We start from the raw sequence: 17,186 nt of genomic DNA, 5'->3' as shown, positions 1-17,186 counted from the left end.
TCAGTCTTGGACTGAGGTTCTAATCCTGCCTTCTCCACCCCAAACTGTGTCTTTGGGCAAGTGTGTGACTTCTCTTAACCTCAGCTGTGTCTTGGGTAAAATAAGTGAGCTAGCTTCCATAGCTCTGTGCCTTGTCCTAGTTCTGGCATTCAGTGATCCTATCCCAGCTCACTTTTCTATTGCCAGCATCTGGAAAACCAGCACTGTGCAGCCAATCAGAATCCAGAGGTACTTGGGCACACCGATGCCTGGTTGACACCATCCGGGGAAGGTGTCTGGTGACCCATAGTTGTGCCTTGACAGTTGATAAGGGGAAGGAAAAGGCTCATGGAACAGTGAGGTTGGCGTTTTCATTACTGTCACAGATGGTATGGATTACTGCTTAGCCAGGACCGTGAATTGTCAAAAAAAAATCTCATGTTAACACAATCAGATAATGTCACTTCAGCAAGGTTTGGGATGCTGTTCTGAAAATGAACCTCTTCTATGGGTGTAAACAACCTACTTCCTCTCAGGCCATATGATCTACATGGTGGGGGCATCTCTCTTCACTTCAGCTCACAGGGTTTCAAGGAAGAATCATGAATAAAGAATGAAATGCTAAAGAAATGACAGCCATGCATAAAAAGCAAGCATCTTTTGAAGACACATGTCTCTCTTTCAAGGGACTTGTGTGCCAGCTGTATATATAAAAGAGGGAAGTTTAAGTTCTTTGAGGACAGGGAATATGTCTTCATCATCCTCGTGTTGCTACACTTCTCATGATGGTTGTGTGGTGTCTGGCACATGGGCGGCGTTTTGGAACGATTGTAGAGGATGAAGGGACAAAACAAAGGCTACTCAGTTACTCTCGTGTGTCAGAGCGGGAGATTTTGGGCCAGATAATTTTTTGTTGTGGGCGGCTGTCCTGTGGATTTTAGGATGTTTAGCAGCATCGCTGGCCTCTAGCCACTAGATGCCCGGTAGCACACATCCTCTTCCCCTAGCCATGATGACCAAAAATGATTCTAGACAGTGCCAGATGTCCCTTGGGAGTGAAATTGTCCTAGACTGAGAACCACAGTTTTAGGGTAGAGAGGTATTCTACAAAACCTTCAAAAGGTTAAGACACTCGCATAAATAAACTTCGAGTTTTGCATCCCACTGATTCCATCCAATAAGTATGAGCAGTATATCTCTCAGAATCGGCAGCTCTGTCAGGGTTCTCAGCCTTTAGTAAGCAAGAAACCATGTCACACACAGTTCAGAACCCAATTACACTCATAGTTATTAAGCATCTATCGCATATCAAGGTGTTTTCATAAAGCTTACCTCATTTAAACTCTCTGTAACTGGTTGGTTCTATAGGCATCTCATGAAACAAAACAGACTTCCTTTTAAATTAAGAAAAAAGACACAATGTTTTATTTTAAAGAAAATGAGTGCAACCTATCTTTATATCCTCTTATCCATCAGCATCACCTTTCGAATGTTTTGAGTGGAGAGGAACCAAAAGTACACCTCAGATAGAAATAGAAAAGCACAGTGGACTGAACACTGTCAGATTTGTGTTAAATCCCAGCGCTCCTGCTTCATAGTTGTGTTAACTCTAAGAAAGGCACTTCACCTCTCTGAGCCGCAGTTTCTTCATCAGAAAAAGACAATAGGTACAATAGCACCTTGCAGGGTTTATATTAGAGAGCATAATGAATGCAAAGTGCCTAGCACCGTGTCTAGCTTGCTGGCACGCAATAAATAGCATCATTCTAAAGAGAGGTTCATCAAGGCAAAAGCAACTCACCAAGTTTTATAATCACTCACTGTCTGATAAGCAGCCAGATTTTGTAAATTCTGGGATGTAATGGCAGGGAGGCCTTGTCAATGGCTTTTGAAATTCAGCTATTAAATCAAGCCACGCCCCCCCCCCCCCCATTCCTTTGGGGCTGAGCCAGTGCTGGGTATTTTCACTGCCAATTTAGAAATTATTGAAAAGAAAAAGAAATTATTGAAAGGAAAGTAGTTTCTAATGCCATATTTATTATAAACCTCTGGGATAAAGGAGACAAGGAAAATGTGGGAAGGTTAGGACAGAAAATGGAGATCCTTATGGAACAAGGAAAAAAGTGCCAGCTGTGAAGTTGCCATCAGCTACATTCATTTTCCCAGATCACTGAGACACTCAATTCAGCACGTGTTTATCGAATACCTACTATGTGCCAGGATACAAAACCTGCTTCTACCACTTGCCAAGTCTGTGGCCTTGAGCAGTTTAGCAGTCTTCACCTTCCTTATCTGTAAAATTGGAAGAACCCCTACCTCGAAGAGCCTTTATGCGGATTAGCGATATTGCCTGTAAAATTTCTGATGGCTTCCGACACATAGAAGGCACTCAATAAATGCATATCACTGTCCTCTTCTCTATTTATTCTTATTGAAATAATTATATGAAGTTAAGAAAGAAGACTGAAGTTAAGAAAGAAGACTGTAGTCCAGCAGGTCTCAATTTGAGTCTGCAGAAACACAGAGTTTCTGATTGTCAGTGTATCTAGGGTGGGGTCCAAGAATCTGTGTTACCATCAAGTTCCCAGATGTGACTGATGCTTCTGGTCCTGGGACTATCCGTTGAGGACCACTGCCTCACCCATCCCTGTGGACCACCAGCTCCTTCCTGACCATCAAGTTTGGGAGAGGACAAGATTAATAGGTACAGAGGAGATATTAAACTGTTCAACCGATTTGACTTGTGATAGGAAGGGAGGAGTCCTGGGATTTGGCTCCAATATAATCAGATCCCTGAGGTTTCTGTGGGGTATAAACGGTTGCTGCCGGACACTTAGGATGTTTTCTTTTTTTGCATGGTCTCTATGTAGCTCCAACCCCAGCCCCTAGACAGAGCTCTCCATCCAAATCATCTGCATCCCACGCCAGTGATCCGACCACCGATGACATCTTTGAAGAGGGCTTTGAAAGTCCCAGCAAAAGTGAAGAGCAAGAAGCTGTAAGTGACCAGTTTGTTCTTTCTGTTTTTTTTTTTTTATTCTTCAATTTAAAACCTCTGTATCTGAAATGGACAATGCATGAGGAAACCTATGTAGAAAAGAATGCTGGCTCAGACTCTTAAGTTCTAAAGGGGTGACTAAAGGCGTTTTCTTTTATGTTCAAATGAGCAGCTGAAAACCGTTATCCTTTCATTAAGTTGTTACTACAAGTTCTCACATTTGCGGAAGTGGCATCCTCTAAACGAAGTGCTGCCTCCTTTAAAAGAGTATATGTGTGCATGAAAATATGCCCAGCTGTCTTATATTTTCAATTACTGAAAAGAAAAAAAAAAAAGTGTTATCTTCTTGTGTTCTAGCCTGATGGGTCACAGGCCTCATCCAACAGTGATCCCTTTGGTGAGCCCAGTGGGGAGCCCAGTGGTGATAATATAAGTCCACAGGCCGGTAGCTAGATAGCACAGGTCTGGGTAGGTATCTGTCCTTTTGATCTCCCACCCTTAAGCCATCCGCTTTCCCTTTTGCTTGTTTGTTACCTCTGATGTCACATCCCTGATGTTTGCACCATCTCTCCTGGCCTGAGCGTATCCCCGATGTTTGCGTCATCTCGCCTTGCCTGATGTCTGTTTTCCACCTTGTTTATCCTCATGGATGCATGACCTTTGACATATATGGGGAGGTAGGGGTAGAGGAGAGGAGTGGGGAATGGTCATATTTTATTAATGATATGTTCTGAGTGGGTGGGTGTTGATAGAAGGAGGCATGGTCAAAGCTACTTAACGTGGACTCGGTGTCTAAAAGCATCAACATTCTGAGATGGACACATTCTGCCCACCCTGATTCTTTCTCAGTGAAATAGGGTCCAGATGCTTAAACCTTTTAAGCAGTGTGTCAACTGCATTTGCCTACACTCTGCAGATCTAAAAAAAGGTCGCCAACCAAACACACCGAGAAGCCAGACTAAGAAACAGAAACAAGCAGTGCTTGAAATAAGATTGATAGAGATGTGAGATCATGGTAGTCCATTTTGTCTGGCCAGAAGGGGCCCCCGCACCCTTTCTGACGTGAAAGTGGAATTCAAAGCTCAGAGACGTGTCACGTTCACTTCTGAGGCTCTGCTGTTTGCACCTGTGCTACAGCCTGTGTTTTGCCACCAAACCACTTCAGACTCCATCAGCAGCAGCTTCAAGAGAGGGGTACTTACATTTACTAGAAGTGGGTTTTGGCACTTGAATTTTAATACATCTGATTTTATGGAAAGAAAGAGGGGCTGATGAAGCGAACCTTCCCAGGAGACAGAAGTACCCCTTGTTACCCAGGCATGATTTCTAAGGTCACTGCTTGACAAATGTGTTCAATTTTCATATACCTTTCTAGTTTTCCGTAAACGTGTAGGACTGCAAGGCCATACCGACAGAGCTCTGTTTTTAGGCCTGAACATTATGGTCAGAACCATTAAAATGGTAAATAGTTTTCACTGTTCGTAAATGGATTCTGAGGCTACCTCGGAATCAGTCGCAGTTCACGTGTAAGTTATTTTGATGGTTCTTGAAAGCTCATACAGTGTTTTGAAAGTGCATTTTGCTAATAGATTTTATGATTAAAGAATCTCACATACCGTACTTTTTGCCATGTTTCATCTCAGTGTACGATAGCACATGAGAACACATCATGCCATGCAAATGCCCATCTAAAAATCCAGTCTTGCAAAGCTATTTGGGGAACTCGTGATACAGGCAAAGTCAATGTTCCAGGAAAGACAAAAGTTGGAGATGATGGGTGGACACCTTGGGAAGATTCCCCCAGAGGTTTTTCTACCCCTTACATATGTTTTATTTCACATGCTCACCCTTGCCTTGAAAAATTTGATGAATGAACCAGAGGTGACAAGAGCCATTCATCAGCATAACAGCCAACATCATCCTAAAATTGAGTTCTTCTAGAGAATAAAGATGACGTGCAGCATTTGCAGATCGATGTTTCACACCCTCATCTTTACGAGCCTGTTCTGCTTGAGACAGTCGTACAGGCTGTTTTGTGAGGCTTCAGCCTGTTCCGTGTTTGATGCTCTGTCTAGAACCCCAGGCCGGGGTTGAGTTGTGAATGGACGTGGCATGGTCTAGTGGGAAGAGCTCAGAATTTGGAACTTGAGTTCAAATTCTAGCTCAGCTACTTAAGAGCAGGAAATCTTGGGCAAGAACCATACTTGCTGTTGAGTCTTGGTTTGCTTATCTGCTGAAAGGGCCTTGTGTATACATTACATTAACTAAGATAGCACATGGAGACAGGTACTCGGTACTCGGCTTAAAAAAATCTGGTTCTGGAGCAAGAGTGGGTTCAGAATCTGGCGCTAGCACTTATAAGCTATGTGACCCTCATGGGATGTCATAATAATTCTCCATCTTATTTTGAAAAATGAGGGTAAAAATAGTGTTCTCCTCATAAGCTTATTGTTTGGACAATAATCATAGGAGGTGATGTGTGTGGAGCTCTTAGCACAGCATCTGACACGGAGAAAGCACCCAAGAGCTGTTAGTTGCCATCGCCACCACCAACACCATCACCACCACCCCCATCATCATCCTATGTGCTCAATAAATGTGGTTCGCCACTCCCTTGGACTTTATACATTTAGCCCTTATGTCCTCGTGTTGAATAAATTCTACCATAAGGACCCAGGCCACTGGCTGGGAGGTTTTGCTTTTTACTTTCTATTTGCAGGTAATTAATTTTCAATATGCCTCAAAATAGCTTTGGGAAAAAGGAAAAAGAAAAAACCCTACTTCTTAGTTTTCTGGCTCGCCCCGTCCCATAATCAGAAGGACCCCTGTTAGGGCCTCACAGGCCACCTCTCACTTCCCAAAAAATGAGCAGCCTTATCTTAGATTCACATGTAAATCATAATAAGTAGTTCCCAGCTCCAAAGGAGGGCTGGGCTGTAATCTTCCATGAAACAGTTTTCTCCCTTTGAAAGCTTAGTCTGGCAATTACACAATTGCCTATCAAGAATTGCATGCCAAGAGGCTGATGCCAGCCTTGCCAACACATCCCTTAAGACACCCATAAGGGAAGTCCAAATGAGCCTTTTGGGCCCCTCCTTCAATAGCAGTATAAGCCACGTTTGATCTTTCTGTCTCCATCCCATTCACCCATCCACCCAACTGGAAATTTACTGACTGCAATTTCTTAGGGCCTTTCCAGGCATTTGGAAAAAGGATACCATGCAGGGAGAGTTACGTCCATGGCTCTATTTTCCCCGCTGCCTCCATACAGTTGGAGAGCAAGAGTCTCAGCCTTCTTATCACCCTTGCACCCATTATCTCCAGCTGCTTTTTATTAGAAATGCCCGCACAATTCTGAGTAGGTAGGGGTGACATCTGCTGATAAGTTAAAACCATATTGCACCCTAGTAAGAGGAAACGGATGGCCTCAATCCTCTCAGGAGGAAGCTTCGGGGCCAATATCAAAACAGCATTTCTGTTTTAGCAATAAAGGGGAATATCTTCAATTATTTCATGTTTTTCCCCTACCCCCCCATCTGGGAGAATCACGTGTCTTTGAAAGACTGGGTCAATAGGGGCAAAAAAAAGAACCCAAATAATATTATAATGGCTGGCGTGGGAATGGCAGGTAATTTATACTCCACTGATACGTTGCTGGAGCAATTTTAAGGGCGAAATGTTAGCTTTTGAGGAGATGAAAGAAAAATGAAAACATTTATTTGGTTAAATGGCTAAGTAAATAAACTGCCTATCAGACTTTCCCAGCTGTCAAGTCAAAGTAGCGTCTGTAACAGTGGGGAATTGTTTGGTCTGTCTCCCTTAGTAACAGTAGATATTGCCATAAATAATAAGTCACTGTCATTTTTTAAGACCAGTCTTCATAGTGGGAACCCAAGACATGTAAAATGTTACCTGATGGATTTATAGTGTTTAGGGGCAAAGAAAGCAGCACTTCAGATGCTTTTGGTAAGAGATTTTTTAAAAAAAAGGAAAGAAAGAAAGGAAATGCCCAGAGTCAGGGGACTTGGGTCTGAATTATGGTTCCAAAGCAGGTGACCTTAGGCAGGACTTTAGCTAGCCCCTGGAACCCCCGGTCACCATATATGGATGAAGACGAATCATAGCAAGAGATCCCTCCTCAGACTCTCCCAGAATCAGAAGATACCGTGAGTATGAAAGTGCTTTTATAAGCTTTGAAAGTAGAATACACGTATTTGGCATTATTGTTACTCTTCTGTTTTTAAATAGAATCACATAACAAAGAGCCTCAAAACAGAGAACCACAAAAATGGAAAAATAATCTCTCCTTTTCATGGGCATAGCACTCCGAGGCAAGTCCAAGCCAAGCTAGTCCAGGCGGGAGATGGGAAGGCCTGGTTGAGAGCAGTGTCGGCCAGGTTGGAGAGATGGGCATGATGCCCAGGGATGTGAAAAGATGGAATCAGGAGGCGCTTAAGACTGCAGGGAAGTGGGAGGTGAGGAAGAAGAGGGCATGTGCTAGGATGACCCCCAGGTTCCTGCCTGACTGGGGGATCTAGGTGGTGCCAGGCACTGTGCTAAGGAAGGCAGAGCTGCAGGCTTGAGCAGAAAAAAGGCCAGTTTTCTTTGGGACCAGTTGTACCCGAGGTGCCCTTGAACTTCCAAGCAGAGATGCCGGTAGACTGCTGGATATGAGACTCTGGAGAACAAAAGACTAGAAATGGAGATTTCAACATGGTGTTCAGCCCCTAGAGTAGTGAGCACAGCTAGACGCTACTGATCATTTAGACCCGAGGCCAGCACACTCTCTGGGACTCTTTACGTTTTTGTGGGCCATCTGGCCTTTGTAACAACTAATCTACTCTACCGTTGCAGCAGGAAAGCAGCAAAAGACAGTGCATAAAGGACTGGGTGTGATGAGTGCCAATAATACTTTATTTACAAAAGAACTGGCAGCCACTGAAATGGGCCAATGGGCTGTCGTATGATGACCTCTGAGTTAGATCACGCTCACTGTTTCTAGAATCACCCTGCAGAAGCTAATGCAAGTAGCCTTGCATTTACTACTACTAATAAAATAAATGTAAAAATTACTAGGATGTTTATAGCACTTTTATAGACATCACCTAATTCAATCCTCAGGGGAACGCTCTTAAGTATTTTTATCATTCCTGTTTCACAGATATGACAGGTAAGGTAGAGAGGTTCATGACATGTTGAAATCACACGATTCACATGTAATAGGGCTAGGATTTGAATCTAGACCCAGATTAAATAACTTAAGAGCACTCAACCAAGGCCGGGACACCTGGGTTTTAGCAGCCTCGCTGACTTGATTGCTTGTGACCTGAGGCAGACGGCTTCATTTCTGACCTCTGGTCTTCTCTTCGGTAAAGCAATTCCCACGGGCCCTTCTAGCGCTTACATTCTAGGACCCTCTAACTTGCCCACGGTCACCCAGCTAGAGCATGGAAGACCCAGTCCTCAAACTAGGTCTTCCAACAGCACCCTTCTCCCAGGCTGTCCTTATTCCCAGCTAATGACGGAAAGGCCAGAAGTCCCTGAAATATGTTGACTTCATTAGGGGTCCTGGTGACTATCTGTGTGAGATCCAGGGCCCACTCCTGACCACCAGGAACCTACTCAGGACAGGCCATCCTGCTTATGGCCGAGAACGGCTGCCATCAACCTCAGTGCCCTCCTCTGCTACGTGACAAGGTCAAGAAAGGTGACGTAAATCTGCAAAGCAGATAACTTGTACCCATCATTATTATTATTATTGGGGAAGTGCAGAATTGATCAGGACATGTGCAGACCCCCTGGGAACTCAGAGTGTGTACCTCTGTGTTCACCAAGTGGGTTTCAGCACCCAAGACCCCTGGAAGCGAGTGCGTTCAGCAGCAACTTCAGTCTCTAAGGCATCGTCATTAAATCCATCCTGTGTTTTGAAGACTTTCCTACTCTGAAGGCCAGATTTTCAGGCTGAAAGTGGTCAGAAAGCTTTATTGTTTCCCTTTCCTCTGAATAAAAAGGAAAGGAAGACTCCTGCCCCTTGTTAAAATTCCTTATGTCATATGAGCTCACTTATTACGTGTTACAGTCCCATGATGTTGATGTTACAAACCCCATCGTACAGATGAAGAAACTGAGGCCCAGGTGAAATGCCTTCCTCAGTTCATACAGGTAGTTAGGAAGTTGCCGGGGTCTTTGTGGCTCTAAACCCCAGGCGTTTTTCATGGATTCAGGTGGAACTTTGAGTTCTTTCAGCCTTATTTCCATTCCCTGGTTACCATCACCTTTTTCATTTTATCAGGCCAGGAAATGTTAGACCCTGCTGAGCTAGGCCCAAGTGTTCGGGCTTAAAGACCCTGAGGCTGAAGTTGCTGCCTAGGCAGGGCAATGCTGAGGACCTCAAGCTTTGGCTCACCTCCTAGCTGCAGTCTGACCCCCAGCGTGGCTCGGCGTGGCTCTTACCCCAGGCTCCCAAGAGGGGCAGAGATGGGCTTGCTCAGCAGCTAGATTGCATGGCGCGTGACCTCACGTCCAAGACCACCTTTCTCAGCATGCCACGTCTTCTCCCCACTCATCATTTGTTTTGGACATACCTTTGCTCCATGTGGCCAAGCTTTCCAGAAACAAACACAATAAAAATTAAAGGGATGCAAAGTCATACGCACAATTTAGGTGGCTTTCCAAAGGGGCTCCTTATAATGTGGGATTGGAAACTATATGCCTTTATACTTCAAGCCAGACAGGTGGAGATAGGTAGGGAAAGTGAGGGAATAAGCACAGAAAGGGGAGTCCAGACCCTGGGCTGCCCCTCCTGGCTCTCCACTGATTCCTGCGGACTTTGGGGAAAAAGAAAAACAAAACCCTCACATCTGGGGGCCTCCATTTCTTCCTGTAGGAAAGGAACCGTCAGATCGATGGCCCTTCTTGCTTTGACATTTTACAAAAGGGGTCATGTGGCAGTGGAGAGGACAGTGGGCTTAGGAAAGAGCTGGGTGTGTTTACATGAAAGGCTCAGGAGAACACATCTAATCTACAGTGGTCGAAAGCAGATCAGTGGTTGCCGCACTGGAGTGAAGGGTTGACTGAGCAGGACCCCGAGGAAGTTTTTAGGGTGAGGAAATGCTCTATAGCTTGATTGCTCTGGGGAGGGCCAGATGGGTGTATATATTTCTCACAACTCATCAGACTGTACACTTAAAATGGGAACATTTCATTGTATGCAAATCACACCTCAATGAAGTTGATTTAAAAATAAGAATAGGTAAATTCATAGAGATGGAAAGTAGATTAGAGGTTAGTTACCAGGGGTTGGGGGTCAGGGGGACTAGCAAGTCACTGCTTAATGGGTACAGAGTCTATCTGGGGTGAAGAAAGAGATTTAGAAATAATGGTGATGGTTGCACAACATGATGATTGTAATGAATGTCCCTGAATTGTATGCTTAAAAATGGTTAAAATGGCAAATGCTTTGCTCTAAATACTTTACTGCAGTACAAAAGCTAAAAAAAATAACAAAGCTGGTTATATCCCAGCTCTGCCCTATGCTGGCTTAGTGACCTTGGGCCAGTCACCAAACTCTGGGGAGCCCTGCTTCTTCCCTGTAAATGGAGATAGGAATACCCAGGGTACAGACTCTGCGATGCCCAAATGAGACCATGTATGTGATCGAGGAATCCCCTTTAGAGGCTGTAAAGATTTCTGTAAATATATGCTATCATTACTCTAAATCTGTGATTCCACTTGACTTCTGTACGTGAGCTCATACTTCATACTTAAAGTCATCTGCAAACACGTGGAAGTCTCTGCCATCCACAGGGCCCTCCAACCAGATCCTTTAGATTAACCCCACATTCTTTCTACACAGTTTCCCAAGGCGGATCCTGTGCCATTATTAGGTTTCCTAACAGCCCAGTTACGCTATGAAGTAGTGTCTATGAAGGAGATGGACTTTGGAAAGCCACCTACAGGTGATTTTTTAGGCCTAAAACCATCTTCTATAAAGGAAGGATAGAGCCACATGCCCAGACATAAGAAACCTAACCGTTTTTGGAGTACCTCCTCCATGCCAGGCTCTGTGCCAGACAGTCAATGTGTATTTTCTCCTTCAATCCTCAATGAGGATTTCTAGACTCATGTTACAGATGAGAAAACCGGCACCCAGAAGGGTTAAGTAACCTGCACGGAGTTTTAAGGTTACTAAGTAGCTGACAGTGAGAAAGGGAACAGCAGCCTGACAGCAAGAGCTGGGCCCTTGGTGTTCCGTTGAACGTAAACAATTTCACAGAACACCAGCATCGCACAAAGCATTCCGTGACCGCGGTGGGTCAAGACACATCCAGACCCCTCGGTAGCCATGGCTGACAGGAACATTGTCCAGATTCCAAAAATGACCAAATATTCTTCTCTCCTGGCTTTAGCCTTGCTCCATGCTACCTGCCTTCCAGATAAGAATTATTAAGATAATCATACTCCAGCTTCCTGAAAGCATCCAACCCAGAGAGAAGCCTTACTTTCTTGACCCTCCCCCTAAACATCTAATATAAGCCTAAACCTATAAGAAGCCCTTTCTAATCACCTCTTCCAGACTTGCCCTTGGTTCCCCTCGTTGTAATGAGTAATAAACCCAACTTGTTCAAGGGCAAGTGTGTTCGCGGTGGTCTATGGCTGCAGGCAGTAGTTGGCAGTAGGAATACCAGCCTGGATCTGCCCGATTTCCCATCTGTGTGCTTGCACTCTTTCATTGCACCTCCCAGAAAGCAGGGTATTCAACTTAAGTCAAAGGATGGAGAGTTGATTTGTTTTCATTTTTACTGCACGGTTTCTAATCTACTTCGTTGTCCTCTAGAAATGAAGATTATTAATATGTCAGATTCACAAATGAGCTTAAAGTTCATAAGTGTTCGCCAGCTCCCGGTAAGAGAGGCACTTTTCATTCACTCCTTCACATCCTCAAGCTCCATGTTGTTAGTGGGTGCGCCTGCCAGGTTCCAAGCTTGTGCTCAGAATTTGGGATACTGACGTGAAAGGTGCAGCGGAGCTCACTGTGTAGAGGCACTGGGAGATAACATGGTGGCAGTGTAGACGCCACAGGGCACTGCTGGAGTCCCGGGGCAGAGTGGTCCACGTCACCTGCATAGTCCAGGAAGCCCTTCTATTTGGGCTGGTTCTGAAAGTATGAACCCCCAGGGGCAGGATGAGGAGAGGTCCTGGAGGTGGAAGGAATTGTCTAAGCAGAGTCTCAGGGATAGGAAATCCCATCATATTGGGGGGACCATTAGTACAGGGAAGAAGGTGCAGGCTAGGAGAGAGAGGAAGTAGATGAGGCCGGATGGGAAGGGGGAGCCGTGTTGGAAGGGCCCTGTGGCCCATCCCGAGGAGTCTGCATTATCCTTGGGGGCTTAAGGAGCTGGGACGGTTGTTCTAAGCAGGAAACTGGCATGACGAAATCCATTTCAGAAAGATCATTCTGACAGAAGCATAAGAATTTTTTTTAAGCATGATGTACGTGACCGGAAGGGTGACTTTTTTTTTAAATAAGTTTATTTATTTATTTTTATTTTTGGCTGTGTTGGGTCTTCGCTGCTGCGCGCGGGCTTTCTCTAGTTGCGGCGAGCGGGGGCTGCTCTGTGTTGCAGTGCTTGGGCTTCTCATTGCGGTGGCTTCTCTTGTTGTGGAGCACGGGCTCTATAGTGCAGGCTTCAGCAGTTGTGGCTCGCGGGATCTAGAGCACAGGCTCAGTAGTTGTGACACACGGACTCAGCTGCTCCACGGCATGTGGGATCTTCCCGGACCACGGCTCGAACCCCTGTCCCCTGCATTGGCAGGCAGATTCTTAACCACTGCGCCACCAGGGAAGTCCCAGGAAGGGTAACTTTTGGTTCATGGTCTGGAAGGGACATTTATTAGCTCTAATGGACTACGAGACTAATGGGTCTTATGTGCCCAGTGAAGGAGCTTTGACCTTACCCTGTGGGTAATGAGGAGCCTTTGAAGGATTTGAAGCAGGGCCGAGATGTGGTCAGATCTGACCAAAGAAAACAAAAAATATCAACAGCGTGTTATGTTAATGTGTGATTCCATTTAGGCTTTTTGGAATGTCGAAAATAGCTTAAAGACCCCATGGTGACCTTGCCAGAAGTCAGGTCAGAAATTTCTGGATCAAATGATTTCTTAGCTCCCCTCCAACTCTGACAGTCTAAGATTCTGTAACAAGGAAGGTAAAGCTATTGCCAAAACGTATAATGCATCAGAGTGTCAGACTTTGGGATTATCTGCTGCTTGGGGTTTTACACACCACTGCTCCCCTTCATTAGTGGGGATAATTGAGAGTTGACTGCAGTCGTTACCACTGTTGTGATGGGTATTTGAAGCTAAATTCCGGCAAGCAGGAGATGTGTGAATATTTATCTCAGCTGCAGAAAGTTAATGCAGTGTGGCATTAATTACCCTGTCTGAGCCTGCTGTCTTCTTCTGTTTTTAGGTGTCATTCTCAGTTGAATAAATTAGTTTCCAAAATTGGAATAAAGCAAATGTAGGGTGAGATCAAGGCAGCCAGACTTCTTAGGGCATCCAAAAAGCAGAGTGAGCTGAGAAAGTCTACCCAGGAAAGATGAGGATGCATCCTTGTAGCCCGGCATAGGCAAAAGGAAATGTTGTTTCCCAGCAGTGGTACTTCACTACTTTACCACTCTAGCTTTGCTCCACCCACCTCACCCCCAGAACACAAACACACAGTAAAGTTCCATGTTTAGCCTTACCACAGGTATTTGAAACATTTCAAGACGTTGGCAGAGAATAGATGAGGTGCTTAATAAATCATCTTGCTATAGATTTTGATTTTTGATTCAATTACGGGAGAATAAAGCCAAGGGAGAGTGTGTTTAGGACAAAGGGATCAGAACAGTGAAAAAAGCAGAAAGTGTATCCTAGACATTCATTCACTCAGCAGACCTTCATTGTGCACCTACAGTGCTGGGTCCACGTGTAAAATGGCAGATGGAATGGGAAAGTGGTAACTCAGAAGTAGGGCGTGGAAGAATGGGCTTTCCTACTTTCTGTCATCAGATATTTGGAAGAAGTATTACACTTATTCTTTATGTATCCAAGGCCGGTATGAAGTCCCATGGGTGGAAAGCATCGAGGGACAAATTGGCAATCTGTTATTTTACAGGATTGGGTGCCTCAAAGGGTAGGAAGCTCCTTCTTCCTGAAAGAATACAGAGATGATGAATTCTAGAAGAAGACATCCTGGACCTACCTGATCTCAGGAGTCCTGGATTATATTCATGGCACGGTTACTAAGTAACCTTGTGACTCTGGGGAAACAAAAGCTCTCTTCATTGGGCTTCACATTCCTCATCTGTAAAATGATGGGTCTGGACAAAATTATCTTCTAACCCATCCCCACTTTACAATAAAAGCAAGTAGTACAATATATTAAATCCATGACAGGCAGCACAATGACTTTGAGATCACACAACCTCTTTGATTTTCAGTTTTTATCTGCAAAGTGAAGATGGAAAGAATATAAGCCACTTCCAGGGCTGTTAGGCAGATAAAATAAGACATAAGGGTGCTTTATAAACTCCAAAACACTCTACAACACCATAGATTGAAGGTTTTTTGTTTTTGTTTTGTTTTAATGGCAGCTGTTATAATAGATGAGAAAAAGCACTGGACCTTACTTCTAGGTCCCATGTCCCAAACTTACTAGCTGTGTGACCATAGACAAACTACTTAACGTCTCTGTGCTTGGTTTCTCATTTGCAAAAGAGATAAATCACCTGACTTACAAGGCCGTTGTGATGTTTTCAAAAGACAATGTACTTGAAAATATCTAGCATGGTGCCAGACACACAGGAGAGGCTATAGAATGCCAGTTCAATCTGTTGCTTCAAGAAAATAAGCAGTTAAAAGGGATCTTTACTCACATGGCAAGAGGCAGGCTAATATATAAAATATGACAGAATTAAGATGTCACTGTGTCCACTTAGTTCTGGTACAAATATCCAAGAGTGACAGCATGAAGGCCGACTTTAATAGAAGGGCCTATGCATGCCTAAGACCAGAATATTGACCTGATCTGCTTGGCCAGTGCACCCTGGGCCATTTCAACATGAACTAAAGTCTGAAGTGATTTCAACAAGGCCAAACGCCATTTCCCATCTACACATTTGGATTGGAGGTTTGCTGTGTCATATGTTGGTGAAAACCCTTGTGTATGTCTTAGTGCAGACATACACTCCATGCCTCCATGGGTACAGGCGAGTGACCCGCCAAACCTCACACAGCTGAGTGGATCGAAACAAGTTCGAGAAGCTTTTAACTAAGAGCTAACGGCACGATTGCCATTTCTCTTATTCTAAAGTGCAGCCAGTCATCACTGCTTGTAGAAACCAAAGAGCGGTTTGAGATGGAATTTCAGCAGCCTCAAGTGGATGTTCATAAAACCGTGTTGGAAAAATGTTCACTTAACTCATGATCATTGTTACCGTGTTCTGAAGACCTGTTCCTTCTGAGCACTGTGCTAGAGGCTTTATATATATTCTCTCTAATTCTCTCAAGAACCGTGTAGGATAAACAGTATTATTCCCATTTCGTGGTTGGGGAAACTGAAGCTCAGAAAGTGTAAGTATCTTGTCCATATCACACAGCTGGTCCGGCTCTGTCTACTAGACCCTGCGATGTCCCTAACAGGCAGTCAGGCTCAGCTTGAAAACCAGGGGCGAAACTGGGTGAGTTGTTCTTCTTAAGGATAAAAAAGATACCAAAATGATATGCACCATGATTGAATAATCCAAAAATAACCTGAGGTCATTCATCATAAACTGTCACCTTTCTGTTCTAATCCCAAACCCTCCTTCCCATGCTGTCTCAGAAAATCGTATCCGGAAAAGAGCAGATCTCACTTTGTCCCTCTGTCCGTAGGAGCTGGAGCCTCTTTATGCGCAGATCAACAAATCTAAGAAATAGCATCAATGCGGGCTTGTGGCGGGTGCTTCAAGACTGGCATGGAAATCAGCATCGCGACAGGCTCTGTTGTATTCTTTCACCTCACCTCATCCCACGAAGAAATTCATGATTGCCCAATGGAACTCGTTTGGAAGAGAGAACTAAGAGTTTTTGGCAACCGCTGGCAGATATCTATGGCAGCACAAAAACAAACACACAAAAGCATAAAAAATCATACCCAACGTTAAATCACAAATCAAGCAAATGCTTACTTGACAAAGAGTCTAAGCTCTCTTAACACGTGGGTTTAAGATGACCCAGTATGTGAAACCATAGTTCTCTTTTTATTTCTCTACCGGTTGGCCACTGTAAAGACATCAAATTTGGAGTGACAGGCCTCAGAGAGTTACATCAGGGTTGGCACTGACGTCATTTAGGCAAAAGTAAGAGGTCTCTGTCACCACAATATCATCATCCATATGCCTTTCCAAATAGGATGATGTATTTACATGACTCCACAAGGCCTGGTCTGCCATTTTTTCCCCTTTCCTTTCTTTGTCATGTTTGAAAATTAATGGGCGTACGAATTTTTGTATTGCTTTTGACTATTTTTAGGTATTGGTGAAGAAATCTAACTGGGGAAAAAAAAAAAAAAAACCTCATATGAAATGAATTAACTTGAAATCACAAGACAGATGAGTGGTCGATGATTCTTTTTGATCAAGAATGTTGCCAAAACAACCCTTTAGCTCTTCTGCATCCTGGTGAAGAAAGACAGCTTTCGGTTTAACCTTCACTCTGTGAGTAGGAAAGGACATCGAATCCCATTGATGAGAAAGATGAAAAATGCATCTGATTTCCTCAGAAGCTCTAAACTCTAAGTCCAATAAAATGAGATTTTTTATTTTTCCGATATCTTGCTGCTGTGACGCTATGCAGACAGTGTCTTCTCCATGTGCCATTTTCAAAGAAAAGTCATTTGCCAAATAATTATGGTACAATCCTGGTAATGTGGTTTGAGATCTTAAAAACCGACTTTCTAATAGAACAATAGTGACGTGAATTTTCAGAGTAACAAACTGATTCCGTGGTCACAATGGTTCATCTCTATCTCTTTTTCTACATCAGAAAATTCAAATGGGATTTTTATTTTATAACTTGAAAAAAAAAAAAAAAACCTTACCATTAAACTCTTTAAATATTTAAGGGAAATGGCTTTAAGGAGTTCTAATGAAAAAAAATTGCCAGTTTTTTTTTTGTAAATATA

The 17,186-nt window shown here is 43.8% G+C and overlaps 1 protein-coding gene across 3 annotated transcripts in view; it reads left to right on the top strand.

Annotated features, from left to right (window-relative positions):
- The window catches only part of DAB1 (DAB adaptor protein 1), a 419,282-nt gene extending 402,414 nt beyond the window's left edge, over positions 1–16,868 (top strand). For 2 of the 3 annotated variants that reach the window (XM_059898802.1, XM_059898792.1), the window contains 3 exons: positions 2,850–2,977; positions 3,335–3,445; positions 15,896–15,975. In XM_059898802.1, coding sequence (XP_059754785.1) covers positions 2,850–2,977; positions 3,335–3,430 — 224 coding nt within the window. In that variant the 3' untranslated portion in view covers positions 3,431–3,445; positions 15,896–15,975. Of the gene's footprint in view, positions 1–2,849; positions 2,978–3,334; positions 3,446–15,895 lie in introns of all 3 variants that reach the window. The other variant, XM_059898809.1, reaches the window with a different exon arrangement.
- Positions 16,869–17,186: the final 318 nt, after the last annotated feature.

The sequence above is a fragment of the Balaenoptera ricei genome, chromosome 1 (genome assembly GCF_028023285.1).
Source record: "Balaenoptera ricei isolate mBalRic1 chromosome 1, mBalRic1.hap2, whole genome shotgun sequence".
Classification (NCBI taxonomy): domain Eukaryota; kingdom Metazoa; phylum Chordata; class Mammalia; order Artiodactyla; family Balaenopteridae; genus Balaenoptera; species Balaenoptera ricei.
The sequence above is the reverse complement of the archived record's forward strand: the minus strand, read 5'-3'. Positions and strand labels throughout refer to the sequence as shown.